Source organism: Calypte anna, chromosome 26 (genome assembly GCF_003957555.1).
Source record: "Calypte anna isolate BGI_N300 chromosome 26, bCalAnn1_v1.p, whole genome shotgun sequence".
Classification (NCBI taxonomy): domain Eukaryota; kingdom Metazoa; phylum Chordata; class Aves; order Apodiformes; family Trochilidae; genus Calypte; species Calypte anna.
The window spans coordinates 6,250,674-6,266,101 of NC_044271.1; the positions used below are offsets into that span (position 1 = coordinate 6,250,674).

The window sequence follows — 15,428 nt, forward strand, 5'->3', positions numbered from 1 at the left end:
CCCCAGCACTATTGGGTTTTCTTCTGGCTGCTTCTCCTCAGCATCACCTTCCTCCTCCTCCTCCGTGTCCTGAAGCTGCAGCGCCTGCAGCCTGTGGCATCACCCCAGGGATAGCAGAGCAGAGAGGGGGAGACACCCACTCCCAATCGCTGCTCCTTTTCTGCCCCCTGAGACACCAAAACCCTAGAATAATAAAATTAGGGAGAAAATGGGGGAATTTTCATGCTGGAGCAGAGGGAAACGTGCTGTGCTAGGAGCTGGGGGTTGGTTGGAGCAAGTTGCCAGGTGGGAAGGGCTGGGGGAGCTGCAGCAATCCTCATCCATGCCGTGAGTTTGCCCGTTCTCTGCGCACTCTGAGGGGTCTGGGGACAGTGACAGACCCCTGTTTGAGGGGGTCTGTTTTGTTCCTGTTTGAGCCGTGTCCCACTGTGCTGGCCAGACACCCTCCAGCACGGCCCCTCCTCTCGTCCCTGCTGCCTGGGGAGCTGTAATTAAGATCTAGAACTCGTTAGCTGCAGCCCTGAGGGACAAAGGGAATTGTTCAGCTTTTCCCATTGCACCACAAAGAGCTCACACACACAGAGAGCAGGGGAAACCAACACCCCATTTACACCTCCCTCCCAGCCTGCCACAGCCCCGAAACACGGGTGGGTTCCACTCAACCCCCCACCCACCACTTTTGCAGGGGGCTGGTGGGCTCCAAACCCCACGGCTGAGCCGTGAGTGGGGTTGTGTGGGGGGGGATTCTGTCCTGGGACCCCCAAGAAGAGGCCATTGATGGGGATGCTGGGCTGGCTGGCCCTGCTGGCCACCGGCAGAGCCACGGGTGACTCACGGGTGACACTCCGTATGGCAGCTGGCCCCGTGTCCCTGAGTCACCACCCCCAAACTCGTGGCAAGTTGTCCCTGTGTGTCACCTCCACTGTGACACCGCGTGGCAAGGAGGTAGCAGCCCCCTGAGGACACTGCCACCAAGAAGACCCCAAAAAACCCCACTGGCCAGGAGGGACCTTCGGTGGCCCCAGCAGCTCCATCCTCTGCTCCAAGGTACCTTCACCCCACGGAGGACATTCCCACGGGGGGGTGGGAGGGGGGACCTAGGTGGAAACACCATCCCCAAGGTTTCCACGCGGGATGGGGTGGTCTGAGACACTGGTGGGGGAGCTGTGCGGGTCCCCCTCTATTTTTGGGCTTTGGGAGGGGGGGAAAGTTTGGTGCAGCCGCCGGAACCGGGGCGGGAAGCGAAGCGGTTTGGTTTCATCACACGAATCGTTTCGTTCGCTTTAAAAAAAAAAAAAAAAAAGAAAAGAAAAGAAAAAGAAAATAGGCTGGTTTCTCACCCCAAAATTGAGAAGAACAAACAAAACCCAACCTCAGCTGGGGTTGCACCGTGCATCCCCCCGAAGTGGGGAGTTCAGGGCTGCCGCTTGCGGGGGTTGGGTGGGGGGTGAGTTGAGGGGTGTGGAGTGTGTAAGGGTTGGGTTTTAGCCTCCAGCACTGCGAAAAAAAACCCCTAATTTCAGAAGCACGAAGCCGGGGGCCGCCCACATCCCCCCGCCCCCCCCAGCACCGCCTCTCTTCAGCCCGGACGCCTGGGCCGTGGGGGAGGGGGGGGCAGGACCAGCCCGCAAGCTGCTTGCGGAGCCGGGGGCGGTTTCCTTCTCGTCCTCTCCCAGCTGCAAACAGCCCTGAGCCCCTCCCTATCCCCCAAGCCGTGCCTCAGTTTCCCCTTTCGAAAGGCTCTGGAGGTGAGTGAGGGCTGGGCAGAGCATCCCTGGGGGAGGGGTAGTAGGGTGGGTGCCCCCCCACCCCTGTTTCCCTTCAGCCTTCCCTCCCTTTGTCCCCTCCGCTCTGATGTGGGGACAGAGGGGACAGCATCCCCCGGCTCGGTCCTCGCCCGCGTCTCTCGGGATGTTCCAAAACTGAAGGGTGACTTTGGGGTGCCTGGGGGGGAAGTTTCAGCCCCGCCGCGTCCTGCCAGTCCCCAGGGATGCTCAGCGAGGATGCTCGGGGGCAGGGGCAGCTCTTTGTCACCCGCTGTCCCCTCTCCCGGAGGCAGATGTGTCTCGCCACCTCCTCCCCTCACTGCTTTCCCCTCCAGCCCCCGGGCTCTGCCCTCCCCAGGGCAAAAAGAGCAGCCCCCCCTCTTCATCCTTAAATCCATTCCCAGTACCACCAGTGCTCCCAGTGCTGAGTGGGATGGGGTGGGGAGAGCTTCGCCAAGTGTTTATTATTATTATTATTATTATTATTATTATTATTATTATTATTATTATTATTATTATTATTATTGTTTCCCCCCCCATCCCTACCCTTTTTCCCAGTTCAGGGGGTGGGATGCTCCATGGACCCCCAGGAACAAGTCCTGGCTGAGGCCACGTTCCCCACAGCCCCTGTGGGCTGCATGAAGGCCCTGGGATATTTGGGTAACCGAGTTTGGGGTTCACAACCGTACCCCAAGACACCCCGTGGGGACAACTGTGGCTGGGGGTGAAGGAGAAGCAGGAGGAGGGAAAGGATGAGTGAGCAGCCCCCTCCTTGGCTGCATGGCAGCTGCATCTGTGGTGCTGGTGCTGGGCAAGAGGGGGCAAAGCTGGGCAGCTAAGATGGATGAGGGACAGGTTTGCTCACACAACCTCCCCCCTCCAAAAAAAAATAAAAGAAAAAGTTGTCTCTGCCCTAGGATGTGGTTTGTGGATCCCCTGCAAAGGGCAGAGCCAAAATGCCCCGAGAAGTGTCAAGTTCTGCTGGTGGTGGCTGGGACCTGCACCTCAGTGAGGGGGGAATATTTTGGGATGTGCTTTTCAGGGGGCTTTCTGCACTTCTGAAAGGGAATCCCCTGCACTGTGACACCCCTCCCAGTCTATCCTCACCAGTGCTGGTGGCAGGCAGGTCCCTTCTCCTTAGCCCTTCTCCTTGCGTGCTGGGGACTGGCTAAAGAGGGGGTTCACCCCCCATGCACCCATTTCTCTGGCTCAAGCCAGAGAAGACAACAGAATTTTTTTTTCCCCTTCCTCCAAGGGTTAAAATCCAGCCAAATTAGGGCAGGTTTCCATGGGTCCCACACTGGGATTTTTCTCTTGAATTCCCACGCTGGGAATAGCAGAATCTGCCACCATTGCCCCTTCCTGACACCAGCCTAGCTCAGGCCGTGGTGGAAAGCAGGAGCTTTGGATGGTCAGAAGAAACCATCCTTCCCCCACTCCTTGGGGTCATCTCTGAAATTTCAGGAAGGATTTTTTTTTCCCCAGAGTCCAATCCAAGGTTTCTCCAGGCTGGATCCTGATCCATGCAGGCTCAGTGAGAGGCTCAGCTGGATCTGCTGTTGCTGGAAGTCTTCCCAGCTTCCATCAGCTCCATGTGGAGCCGTGTCCTTTCCCACCCTGTTTCCACGTGTCTGGGAGTCATGAGCTCACCAGCACCCCCAGGGAGGTCCCACCCACCCCCTCCTCATTTCCTAAGGGTAGGGGGGAGCCCCTCACCCCCAAAGCTTGATGGGGTGTCCCTGCTACAGGTCCTGGGAGATGTCCCCATTGGCATGTCTGCACCCTGACCAGAGCCATCATGAGTTTGAGTCAGGGCTGGCTGCAACCCCCCTGACCCCCCCCCTCCCCCTCTTCCCGAGCTCTCAGGAGCAGTTTTAAAAGGATGCCAAAAGTATGTGGGGAGCTGGAGGCAGCCCCATTGCCCTCTTCACTGGCTTTTGTGGGCTGAAAACTGCTTGCTTGCATCAGGAACTGAGTATCCATGGGGGTTCTGGCCCTGCTTGGAGTTGCTGGGGGGTTCAAGTTTGCTAAGGGGGTGTAAGGGGGGGAGGGAGGAGCAGCATGAGCGTCAGTTCTGTAGGAAACTTGGTATAACACAAGGCTGTTGTTCTGCCTCTTCCAAGCCTCCCTGCCAAAGCATATGGGTTGGAAAGCTTTTCCGGGTGGTGTGCTCCCTCCTGGCATCCTATCCAGTGGGAACTGAGCCTTTGAGATGTTTTGGGATGGGTTTGGTTTTTTTTCAGAGCCAGGGGCTGGTGATGCTGTAGCGAGTGCTGCCAGGAGGCTCCTCTGCCCCATGGCCCTGGGGCTGCTGCCTGGTGGCCTTGGCAAGTGCCAGGGCAGGAACCTGAGTTCCTTAGGGAGGGGAAAAAAAAAACCTTGAACTCCCTGGGGAAAACCCCTTTGTGCTGGAGCAGTGCAGGGTGCTGGATCCCAGCCAGCTTCCCGTAGAGGTGAAAACATTCTAGGATGCTCTGGTGAGGTTTGCAGTGCTGCCTCAGTTTCCACAGGTTGATTCCATCCTACTGGCAGATTCCAACTTCCCCTGAGCAGAAATCTGTCCCGGGTTCTCCCAGCCCTGCCATGAATTCATGTCCTCTGTCCCCTCTGCTGCTCTGGGCAGTGCCAGCTCCAGTTCCAGTCGGGCTGGATGCTTCATGGTTGTGTCTGCCCAGGAAGGAAGAGGTTAAAATCCTGGGATTTCCTGGCAGTGATGCCGTGACCTCCAGAAGCTTTTTGCTGGCCTTGAAAAAAACGCCGAGTCAGAAGCTGCTGGAGTCAGAGCTGACTTAAAACTCAGCTGGAATTTGAGCTTTTCAGACTGAATTTGAATGTGGACCTTCAACTGCTCCTTTTTCCTCTCCTCTGGAGGGGACTTTGGCTCCCACTCTGTGTCCTTCTGGCATCCTGCTGTGGCTCTGGGGTGCCACCTTGTCACTGAGCAGAGCCAGGCTGGGGGAGGCTTTTCCACCCTCGGGGGGTTGGCGACCACAGTTTTGGGCAAAGCTTTGGGGGTGGCAAGACAGAAACTGGGACTGACCAGTGCCAGGGGTGATGGGAGGAGTGCTGGTCCCTTGGGAGATGCTGGAGACAGGGGAGCTTTGGGGCACCCAAACTGGGGGGGATGGGTGGGGTGGGTGCACTGCAACCTTCCTCCTGTGGGTTTCCTGGGGTGACAGGGATGTTCCTCTGGTGGCTTGGCTGTTTTTTGGGGTTTTTTTTGTTTGTTTCCCCATTGGTGCTTCCTCTGTGCTAATCTGCTCCCACCGCTCTCCGGGGGATGGCAGAGGTGGAGTTGGTGTTGGAAAGTTTCCCCACTCGGGATTTCAGAAGCCAGGTTGATGGGATGGACCCAGCCCCAGGGCTGGATTTTTATTTTTTTTTTTGGCCAGCTGGAATTTGCCTCCAGAGCTCTCCTTGTCCCTCCCTCGACGAGGCCAAGGGTGAAGAGGAAGGAAGTGGCCTCTTTGGCTCCAAAACATCTCGCTCTGCTCTCTGCTGCTGCAGGTACAGCTGCCCCACAGAGGAAGCCTCTTACTGCCACTGCAGCTGTCCCCGTCCCCTCCCCTGACGTCACCTCAGCTGGGTGACACCGTGGCTGGCTGGGTGCAGCACCCGGAGGTGGTGGTGGGGACTTTGAAGGCTCCTCCAGCCACTGCCAGAAAAAAAACAACCCGATTTTTTTGGTCACCCCAGGACGGAGAAACCTCGCACTGAGACACCAGGTTTGGTACTGGGTTTGAGGGTTTGGTTTTGGTTTGGTTTTTTTTGGGGGGGTGGGTGGAGGTGTCCAGGAAGGTCCCCTCCATGCTGATCCTCCTGTCCCTTAGGCTGCTGGGTGACACAGGATGAGCGAGGTGGCCGAGGAGCCGGGCAACCCTGCCCATGCCCTCTTTGAGAGGTTCCTGCGTGCCGGGGAGTGTCGGGAGGTGCTGGGCAGTTTTGGGGAGCTCTGCAAGCAGCTGGGGCTGCAGGGCAATGGGCTCCAGCTCTACCACGGCCTCAGAGCTTCCCTCAACTACTGGAGTGCCAAAGCCCTTTGGAGCAAGCTGGATAAAAAAGCTGGGCACAAGGACTACAACCAGGGCACAGCCTGTGCCAGCAGCAAGGTAAGGGCCACACGGGGTCCCCTCTTTGCTCTGTGTCCTTATCTACCCGGGTGACAACATCCTGGTCCCCACCCCGGGGAGGATGTGGGATGAACCTGGAAGGAGGTTGGCAGGGTTTAATGGGTCAGGGTGTTAATTAGCACCACTTCTCTCCCCCTGTGGTGATGCCACCCAGCCAGTGGTGTCCTGCCTTCTCCTGAATCCTCTTTGCTGGGGACATCCCATGGGGGGATCTCAAAAGGACCTGCTGAGCCCTTTACATGGGAGGACAAGAGCATGCTGGGGTGGGACGTCCTCCTTGATGTCCCCATCTCCTGGGGCTGATGGGTTTTATCCCCATCTCTGGTGTCCCCAGCCTTGTGCAGACCAACCCCATGGTTCTCAGCCTGGTGCTGGTGAAACCTCCCCATTCCCAGCTGCAGGAGGTGACCCATGGTCCTGCCTTATCTCACCAGGAGCTTTAATTGCTGAGGCAAGGTTCAGGCAGCTGGGGAGGTGGGTGGCACCCCAAAGGCCCCACAAACACTTTGCAAGGAGACACAGTGGGGGGAAAGGTGGGAGATCCTGACCCAGGCAAGGGAGTGATGCTGCCCAGGGTGGTGCTGAGCACCTTGGGGAATTGTCCCCTCCCCAAATCGCAGCTCTTGGAGGGGGGTGTGTGTGGGGATGTGTGTGTGACCGTCCCCTTGATGCCACCCATCCCCTGGGCAGTGCCTGGTGGTGGGGGCTGGTCCCTGTGGGCTGCGGGTGGCCATCGAGCTGGCCCTGCTGGGTGCCCGGGTGGTGCTGGTGGAGAAGAGGGAAACTTTCTCCCGCAACAACGTCCTCCACCTCTGGCCCTTCACCATCCACGACCTGCGGGCCCTGGGTGCCAAGAAGTTTTATGGGCGCTTCTGCACCGGCACCCTGGACCACATCAGTGAGTTGGGTCGTGGGGGGGTTGGTGGTGGAACCAAGTTCTGCACCCCCTAACTCCCCCAGGAGTGGGGAGTAGGGATGAGGGGTACAGCCCTGAGTGCTCCCTCTGCCTTCCCAGGTATCCGGCAGCTCCAGCTGATCCTGCTGAAGGTGGCTTTGCTCCTGGGGGTGGAGGTGCACATCAATGTGCAGTTCAAGGGTCTGGTCCCCCCTGATGGCAAGGCGGGGGGGCAGGGTAAGACATCACCAGGGGTGGGTGGCATCCCTGGGGACAAGGACAGCAATATGGTGGCTGCTCTGAGCTAGCCCCATGGGGCTTTTTTTTTTTTCTTTTTTTTGGGGGGGTGGGTGAGATGCAACACTCTTCCCACCCCAGAGCAGGTCCCAGCTGAGCCCCAGCACACTCCTGACCATCCCTCTCCCTGCAGGCAGCTGGCGGGCAGTGCTGCAGCCCAGCTTATGTCCACTCAACCACTATGAGTTTGATGTCCTCATCTCAGCTGGTGGTGGCAAATTTGTCCCTGAAGGTGACAGTGTGGGTGGGGTCCCTGCATCCCCAAGGACCAGTACAGAGGAGCTGCGTGGGGACTGACACCTCCCTCATGTCCCGCAGGGTTCAAGAGGAAGGAGACACGGGGGAAGTTGGCCATTGGCATCACCACCAACTTCATCAACCACCACAGCCAGGAGGAGGTGGAGGTGGCTGAGATCAGTGGCGTGGCCCGGATCTACAACCAGAAATTCTTCCAAAACCTCTACAACAAAACGGGTGGGTGGTCCCAGGGGTGTTGAGGGGGTGGTTGGGTGTGTTCCCCCTCTCCTCCTGGTACAACTGCAAGTTCAGCCCCAGGATGTCTGAGCAACCTGATCTGGTGGAGGGTGTCCCTGCTTCCTGCAGGGGACCTTCTGAGGTCCCTTCCAATCTAAATCTGTAATTCTATGGTTCTATGTGTTCTATGTGTGATGGGATGCATGTCCCCAAGCCAATTGCAGGGGACATTTGGTGTCTGAGGCCAGCATGGGGTCTCCCCATGGCTCAGCTCAGCCCCTTCTCCTTCCCCTTCCCCAGGCATTGACCTGGAGAACATCGTCTACTACAAGGATGACACCCACTATTTCGTCATGACAGCCAAGAAGCAGAGCCTGCTCAACAAAGGAGTCATCCTCCAGGTGAGGAGGGCAGGGTCTTCCAACACAGGGAGGACATGGAGCTGTTGGAGTGATTCCAGAGGAGGTCCTGGAAGTGCTGGGAGGGCTGGAGCAGCTCTGGAGCCAGGCTGAGAGAGCTCAGGAAGAAATTCTTTCCAGAGAGGTTGCTCAGGCATTGGAATGGGATGCACAGGGAGGGGGTGGAATCTCCATCCCTGGAGGTTTTTAAAAAGAGCCTGGATGTGGCACTGAGTGCCATGGGCTGGGAACCACGGGGGGAGTGGATCAGGGGTTGGACTTGATGATCTCTGAGGTCCTTTCCAACCCGACTGATTCTGTGATTCTGTGAGTTGGGGGTGTTCAGCCTGGAGAAGAGAAGGTTCTGGGGAGACCTTAGAGCACCTTCCAGTGCCTGAAGGGGCTCCAGGAAAGCTGGGGAGGGACTTGGGACAAGGGCCTGGAGGGATGGGATGAGGAGGAATGGCTTTAAACTGGAAGAGGGGAGATGGAGGTCAGACATTAGGAAGAAATTCTTTGGGGTGAGGGTGCTGAGCCCCTGGGTGCCCCCAGAAGCTGTGGCTGCCCCATCCCTGGCAGTGTTGAAGGTTGGATGGGGCTTGGAGCACCCTGGGCTGGTGGGAGGTGTCCCTGCCCATGGCAGGGGGTTGGGACTGGATGAGCTTTAAGGTCCCTCCCAACCCAAACCAGTCTGGGGTTCTGTGACTCTACAACTCCCCCTGTATCCCATCCAGCTCCATCCCCTCTTTGCAGGACAAAGCAGACATCGAGAGCCTCCTCTCCCCAGAGAATGTGAACAGGGAAGCCCTCCTCAGCTATGCCAAAGAAGCTGCCAACTTCTCTACCAACTACCGCCTGCCCCACATGGAATTTGCCCTCAACCACCGGGACCTTCCTGACGTTGACATGTTTGACTTCACCTGCATGACGCGCTCAGAGAACGCGGCGCTGGTGCGGGAGCAGCACGGGGCTCAGCTGCTCATCGGGTTGGTGGGAGACTGCTTGGTGGAGGTGAGGGGCCCCTTGCAGCAACCCCCCCGTGCCTCAATTTCCCCTTTCCCTGGAAAATGGCTTGGTTGCAATATATTCCCCCTCCCCTGAGCACTTCTCCCCTCAGCTGCACCCCTGTGCACCTCGGGATGGGCTCCCCAGCAGCAGGATGCTTCAGGGGGGGTTATCCCATTCCCTAGATATTTGGGGTGGGTTTGGGGGGGAGGAGCAGTCCAGCTCCTCCCCAGACGCAGCCATAGCAGCCCGGAATGAGATGTCCACCCACCCCACCACATCTCCTGACTTTTATCCCTGCCCAAGCCTGGCAGCTCCCGGACTCCTCCTGGCTGCCCCACCCAGCCGTGCAGCTCCAGCTTTCTCCACCTTTCCTTTCACAGCCCTTCTGGCCTCTGGGCACTGGGGTGGCCAGGGGCTTCCTGGCTGCCTTTGATGCTGCGTGGATGGTGAGGCGGTGGGCAGCTGGGACCCCCCCCCCTGGAGGTGTTGGCTGAGAGGTGAGCGTGTCCTTCACCCTGTCCTGCTGGGCTGGAGAGGATGGAGTGGGGCAGGATGGTGGCACTGAGCACAGCCCTGTCTCTTGCACCCAGGGAGAGCATCTACCAGCACCTCTCACAGACCTCCCCAGACAACACCAACAAGAACATCAGCCAATACAGCATCGACCCAGCCACACGCTACCCCAACATCAACCTGCAGGCCATCAAACCCAGCCAGGTACCCAAGCATCAGGTTGACACCAACTTGCATGCTTCTCTGTCCCCAGAGGGTCCCAGAATGAAGCTGTTGGTCCCCCATGGGTATTGAATGCATTAATCCTGGTGGTTCTGGTTATCCAGACCCTGGTCGGGGGGGATCCGGATATCCTTAGTTTCCAGTGTGGTGTCACTGGGTCCGTGCAGGTGTTGACCTGGTGTGTCCCCATCTACAGGTCCGGGACCTTTACCTGGTGGGCATGGTTGAGGTGGACCACAGGAAGCAGAGTGACAACCGGCTCAGCACTGGTAGGAGGAGCCCATCCCACCCCACAGCCTCCAGGACCCCCAGTTCCTCCTTGCAGCCCACCCCACCGTGGCTCCTGCCCTGATTTTCCTCCCCATCCTCCTTTTCTGGAGCCCTGGCCAGTGTCTAGCTGGCTACCACGCTCCTCCCTGCTTTCCCTTCCCTCTGCCCACACCTCCTATGGGGACACAATCCCCTGCCCCCCAGCTGCCTTTTGGCTCTCTTGGTTGCAATATCTTCCCCCTCCCTGAGCACTTCTCCCCTCAACTGCACCCCCTCATCCCCCGGGATGGGCTCCCCAGCAGCAGGATGCTTCAGGGGGGGGTTATCCCATTTGTTCCCCATATTCCCATAACCACTGTCCCCCTCCTTCCCCCCCACACTGTGCTAAGCCACCACATCATGATGGATGCTTTAGCCACCCATTTATTGACCCCCGTGGGCCCCCTGCCCCACCAAAACACTAATGATGGGGAGCGGGGTGGGGGTGGGGGGGTTGTCCCCTGGTTCTTTGGGGTTGGGGACACGTGTGCCACCTCCCCAGCAGTCTCTGGAGATACCTATGAAGAGCTGCTGAGCTGGTGCCAGGCCAGCACAGCTGGGTACCGTGGCGTGGAGGTGACCAACTTCACCACCTCCTGGACCAGTGGCTTGGCCCTCTGTGCCCTCATCCACCACTTCCGCCCAGACCTGCTGTGAGTGTCTGGGGCCACCATCACCACCACCAGCCTGGGACCCCCAGCCAGCCTGCCGAACCCACCCTGATGGCACCCGTGACTCCCTGCAGGGATTTCAACTCCGTGGACCTCCAGGATCCCATCCAGACCCATCAGATGATGCTGGACATGGCAGAGCAGGAGCTGGGCATCCAACCCGTGCTCTCCAGCACCGAGATGGCCACCATGGCTGAGCCCAACCGCCTGGGGCTCATCACCTACCTCAGCCAGTTCTATGAAGCTTTCAAGACTTCTCCAGGTTGGGAGATTTTGGGGGAGGAGTGTTTATCCCACCCTGAGCCCCACCCGACCTGGCTGGATACTCCCTCCTTGTTGGGTGGGTGCCACCAGCATGGCCATGTCCCCTCTGTGCAGATGTGGCCACCAAGAAGTCACTGTCTCCCCGGGGCACACGAGGGGCCATCCTCTTCCTCAGCAAGCTGCAGAAGAGCCGGACTCTGACCCAGAAACGCCCCCAGGTAGGGACACCCAGCCCACCCAGACCCTCATGACATCCTAAAACCAGGTGTTGCCCCCTCTTTCCCTCCCTCCCATTCTAACCCCACCCCCGTTGCACTGGCAGGATGGTGCCCAGAGGGATGTTGAGGTCAAGAGGAGCCGCAGGGACGTGGAGGTGGGTCTGGCCCAGGTGCCTCCAGGACCTGATGCTCTGCCCTAGGAAGGGGCAGCTGGCCCAGGGGAGGGTTGGGGGGGGCATATGGGGAGCTGACCCCCCCCCTCGGGTTGCTTGTAGCTGGATGCAGGGCTGGATGATGACACTTCAAGTGGTTCCCACCAGCTTCCACAAAGTGCCACCACAGACCCAGGGCAAGCGGGTCCTTGTGTCACCCAAGGGTGGGTTCCTGGGCACCAAGCCAAGGGCTGGGACCGGGGCTTTGCAAGCAAACGCCCACGGGCTGCCGGCTCCTCCCTGTTTTGTTTCCTGACCCAACTGGTTTTCCAGAGCTAAAACCTGACTGCTCCTTCACCAGCAACCCCCCAGTCCCCAGCACTCAGCACTCAAACCCATCTCTGCGAGAGGGACCGACCCCTCCGTGAATCTCCCACCTTGGGCTGCAGCCTGGGTGCCAGCACCCCGGGGTCACCCCAACCTGTCCTCTTAACCCCAAAGCCACCATCCCGTGGGGACAGCAGTGACGCCTGCTACTTCTGTGGCCGCCGTGTCTACATCGTGGAACGAGCCAGTGCCCAGGGACGTTTTTTCCACCGGGGGTGCTTCCAGTGCTGGCGCTGCGGGGCCACCCTGCGCCTGGGCGACTACACCTTCCACCAGGAGGACGGTGAGGATGGGTTTGGGGGGAGGGGAAAGAGTGGTTGGTGATGGGTGATTAAGGCAAGGTTTGATTTGGGGTCTTTTTCCAGGTCATTTTTACTGCTCCCTTCACACTCCCAACCCCCCCGGCATGGAGCTGCCCCAGGAGGAGCCCCCGGTGCTGCCCCCTGGAGTAAGTCAGCCTGAAACCCCCCGGGGGATTGGGGGAAAGGCAGAGGGTGGAGGGAGGGGATGCTCAGGGTTGGACCCTTGTTGCATCACCCCCCCGCCCCCCTCACTGTATCCCCCCTTCTCACTGCACCCCCTCTTGCTGCATTCCCCCCTTGCTACATCTCCCCCACCTTGCTGCATCCTCCCCCACTGCATCCCCCTCTCACTGCTCCACCCCCACTACATCCTTCCCTCTTTACATCCTCCCTCTCACTGCATCCTCCCTCTCACTGCATCCCCCCCTTGCTGCATTCCCCCCTCGCTGCATCCCCCTCTTCACTGCCCCCCCTCCACCTCTGGCTCTGCTCCAGGATGCTGCTGCCACCCACCTACCCTCAGACCCCAGGACCCCACCTGTGTCCCCCCCCAATGAGGGGACACACAGCCCCCCACCAGAAGCCCCCCAGCCAGGGGCAGAGCTGGAGGACGCTGCAGATGCTTCAGCCATGGGAGAGGAGGAGCTGCTGGTCCAGCCTGAGAAGGAGGATGAAGATGAGGAGGAGGAAGGTCCCAGAGCAGAACCCCAAGGGATGATGGAAGAGGGTGAGGAGAGCAGGGGCAGGAGGAAAATCATCCTCACACCACTGGAGAAGCTCAAGTTGTCCACGCTGAACCTCACCAGTGAAGTGGAGCCCCAGGCTCCTCCAAAGCCAGCACGTCTGCGGCTGCCTGCAGCACCCGAGGCTCTCCCTGCCCCGTGGGAGGAGGAGGAGGAGATGGTGGAGGAAGGTGGGTGGCTGCAAGTTGGAGCAGGGGGTCCTTCTGGTACCTTGCCATGCCCCACATCTTGTTCCTGGGGCACCATCCTGAGATGGGGCTTTCTTTGGGGCAGGTTTGGAGAGTGACAGTGAGGAAGAGGAAGAAGAGGAGGAGGAGGAAGGCATGGACCTTGGCATCGTGGCAGAGTTGGTGGGTCCTTTCCCTCATCCCAGGCAGTTGTCGGGGCTCTTGTTGGTGTCTCCTCTCACCTAGATGTTGAGTCCAGGTCTGCTGGGGCAGGAGGAGCCCCATACTGACCCCCTGCCCGTGCCACCCTCCCTTCACAGTGCCCAGACCCGGGGGAAGAGGAGAAATATCCCACCTGGAAGCGCACACTGACCCGCCGGGCCAAGGAAGCCCAGATGAAGCGGTTCTGCAAAGCCCAGGTAGCCCCACGGGGGATGCTCCGAGTCCGCAGCCCTTCACTGATCCTTGTCCCCTCCATCCCGCTGCTGGTGGCCACATCCCAGGAGGTGGTGGCCCGTGGGCAAGCGCTGCCTTTCCCTGGCAGGCCATCCAAAGGCGGTTGGAGGAGATCGAGGTGAAATTCCGGGAGCTGGAGCAGCAGGGCATCAAGCTGGAGAAGCTGCTCCGGGATGAAGGAGGTAAGGTCAGGGTGGAGAGGGCACTGTGACCCCCAGGGCTGGGGGGTTTGGGGGCTGTGCTCTTGCTCATGGACTCCCCCAACCTCCCCAGGCAACCCGGCCGAGAAGAAGACTCAGTGGATGAACCAACTGCTCTACCTGGTGCAGAAGAAGAACAGTTTGATGTCTGAGGAGTCAGACCTCATGATCGCGTAAGGTTTGGGGTTTGTGGGGGGTGATCCCCAGGTGGTGTGGGGATCCTCAGGTCCCTCCCAAGCCCAGCACCCCATTTCTCTCCCCACAGGGTGCAGGAGCTGAAGCTGGAGGAGCAGCAGTGGCAGCTTGACCAGAAGCTCCGGTGCTACATGAACAAGGAGGGTGAGTGGCAGCATGTGGCCTGGGGGGGTCCTGTGCATGAAGGGGGGAGTGGAACCAGTGCTGTGGGGATCCCTCCCAGCCCTGCTCCAGCTCCCTATTCCCACAGAATCCCTGAAGACAGCCGAGGACTGCATGGCTGAGCAGGCAATCCTGGCACAGCTGCTGGACGTGGTGAACCAGCGCAATGTCCTCATCCACATCCAGGAGGAGAAGAGGCTCAGTGAGCTCCAGGCTTGATCTGTGATGTCCCAGCACCCGCTGGTTCCTCCCTGGGGAGTGGGGGACACACACAAGCCGTTCCCCCCCCCCCTTGCCAAGCATCTCCCTGAGCAGCTTCTGAAGGTGTTGATGGCCGAGCTGTCCGTAGGCAAATCCAGGTCCCTGCTTTCCATGGAGGGGCTTGGATCCACTGGTGGACATCTGTGTGGGGAGACACAGAGAAGCCCCCCCCCCAGCTTTGGGGTGCAGACGGGGTGTCCCCACATTTGGCTGGATTGCCTTTGCCTTGTGCTTGCTTGAAAAGAAGATCTGTGGGGGACTCTGCAATGCAGGGGCTGCCAACAGAGGAACCCCCATGGGGAAATGGGGTCTCATCTGGTCAAGGAGGTCCCACAGCTGCCACTGCTTCAAGGAGACACTGTCTGGAGGCTTGGCCACAGCATGGAAAGTGTTTTGTCCAGCAGAGCCCCTCGTGCTCAAGCTGAGCCTCAGGACAGGCTCCAGCAGCTCCTGGCTCCCAGTGGGAGAGTTGGCTCCATCACTACCCAGCCCCCAGCACCCAAGGGCTTCACTCTCAGCAGTGAGGATGTGACAGTGGCCACCACAGGCAGGTGACAGTGGAGATCCCAAGTGTGGAGGGGCAGCACCTGAAGTAGACCTGGAAGCCACTCCAGGATGTCCTTCCCAGCTGAGGACATCGATCCTAACCTGGCACATCCAGCCCAGCCCAGGACAGCCATCCTAACCCGGGACATCCAGCCCAGCCCAGCCCAGGGACATCCATCTCAGCCAGGGACATCTGGCTCTACAAGTGGGGCCAGCAACAGCCAGCCTGGGCTGATCCCACCACTCTGCATCGCTGCTTTTGGATGCCACCTCCATGCTGTCCCCAGCCACTGCAGGAAACCAGGGTCAGAAACCTCCCTGTGAGGCCCCTGGGCAGGAGAAGGAGCTTTTTGTCCAGCAGTTCCCCAAGGGATTGTGCCCAATGCTGATACTCTGTGACATCAAGAACAAGGGACACTGGCAGCTGTGTCCTTGTCCCTTTGGGGTTTCTCCTGCTTGGCAGCACCACTCTGGCCTTTGCACAAAGTTTTCAGACCTTTCTGGAGTCTCCAGTTGTTGTGGGGTGACCTCCATGGTTGAACGGTGCTGCAATGGGCATGGGGAGGGTTTTGGGCATGGGTCTTTCCTGTGCTCAGCAATCATCCTGTACCTTCCCCCCTTTCCCATCTGCTTTTTGTTTGTAGCAGCCATATTACCCTGCTGTACCCACCCCTTCCCTTGAATAAAGCCCC

At 59.2% G+C, this 15,428-nt stretch overlaps 1 protein-coding gene across 1 annotated transcript; it reads left to right on the top strand.

Annotated features, from left to right (window-relative positions):
- Positions 1-279: 279 nt before the first annotated feature.
- Positions 280-15,419, top strand: MICAL1 (microtubule associated monooxygenase, calponin and LIM domain containing 1). The gene is given in 26 exon segments (XM_030465551.1): positions 280-1,047; positions 5,274-5,491; positions 5,597-5,875; positions 6,587-6,794; positions 6,912-7,028; positions 7,222-7,320; positions 7,407-7,562; positions 7,863-7,963; positions 8,714-8,971; positions 9,349-9,438; positions 9,440-9,465; positions 9,559-9,685; positions 9,900-9,972; positions 10,518-10,665; positions 10,758-10,945; positions 11,062-11,165; positions 11,270-11,320; positions 11,819-11,987; positions 12,070-12,152; positions 12,502-12,919; positions 13,023-13,099; positions 13,237-13,335; positions 13,461-13,554; positions 13,646-13,745; positions 13,838-13,911; positions 14,018-15,419. Coding segments are annotated over 24 exon segments (3,252 nt in total). The 5' UTR covers positions 280-1,047; positions 5,274-5,491; positions 5,597-5,614; the 3' UTR covers positions 14,149-15,419.
- The last annotated feature ends 9 nt before the right edge of the window (positions 15,420-15,428 follow it).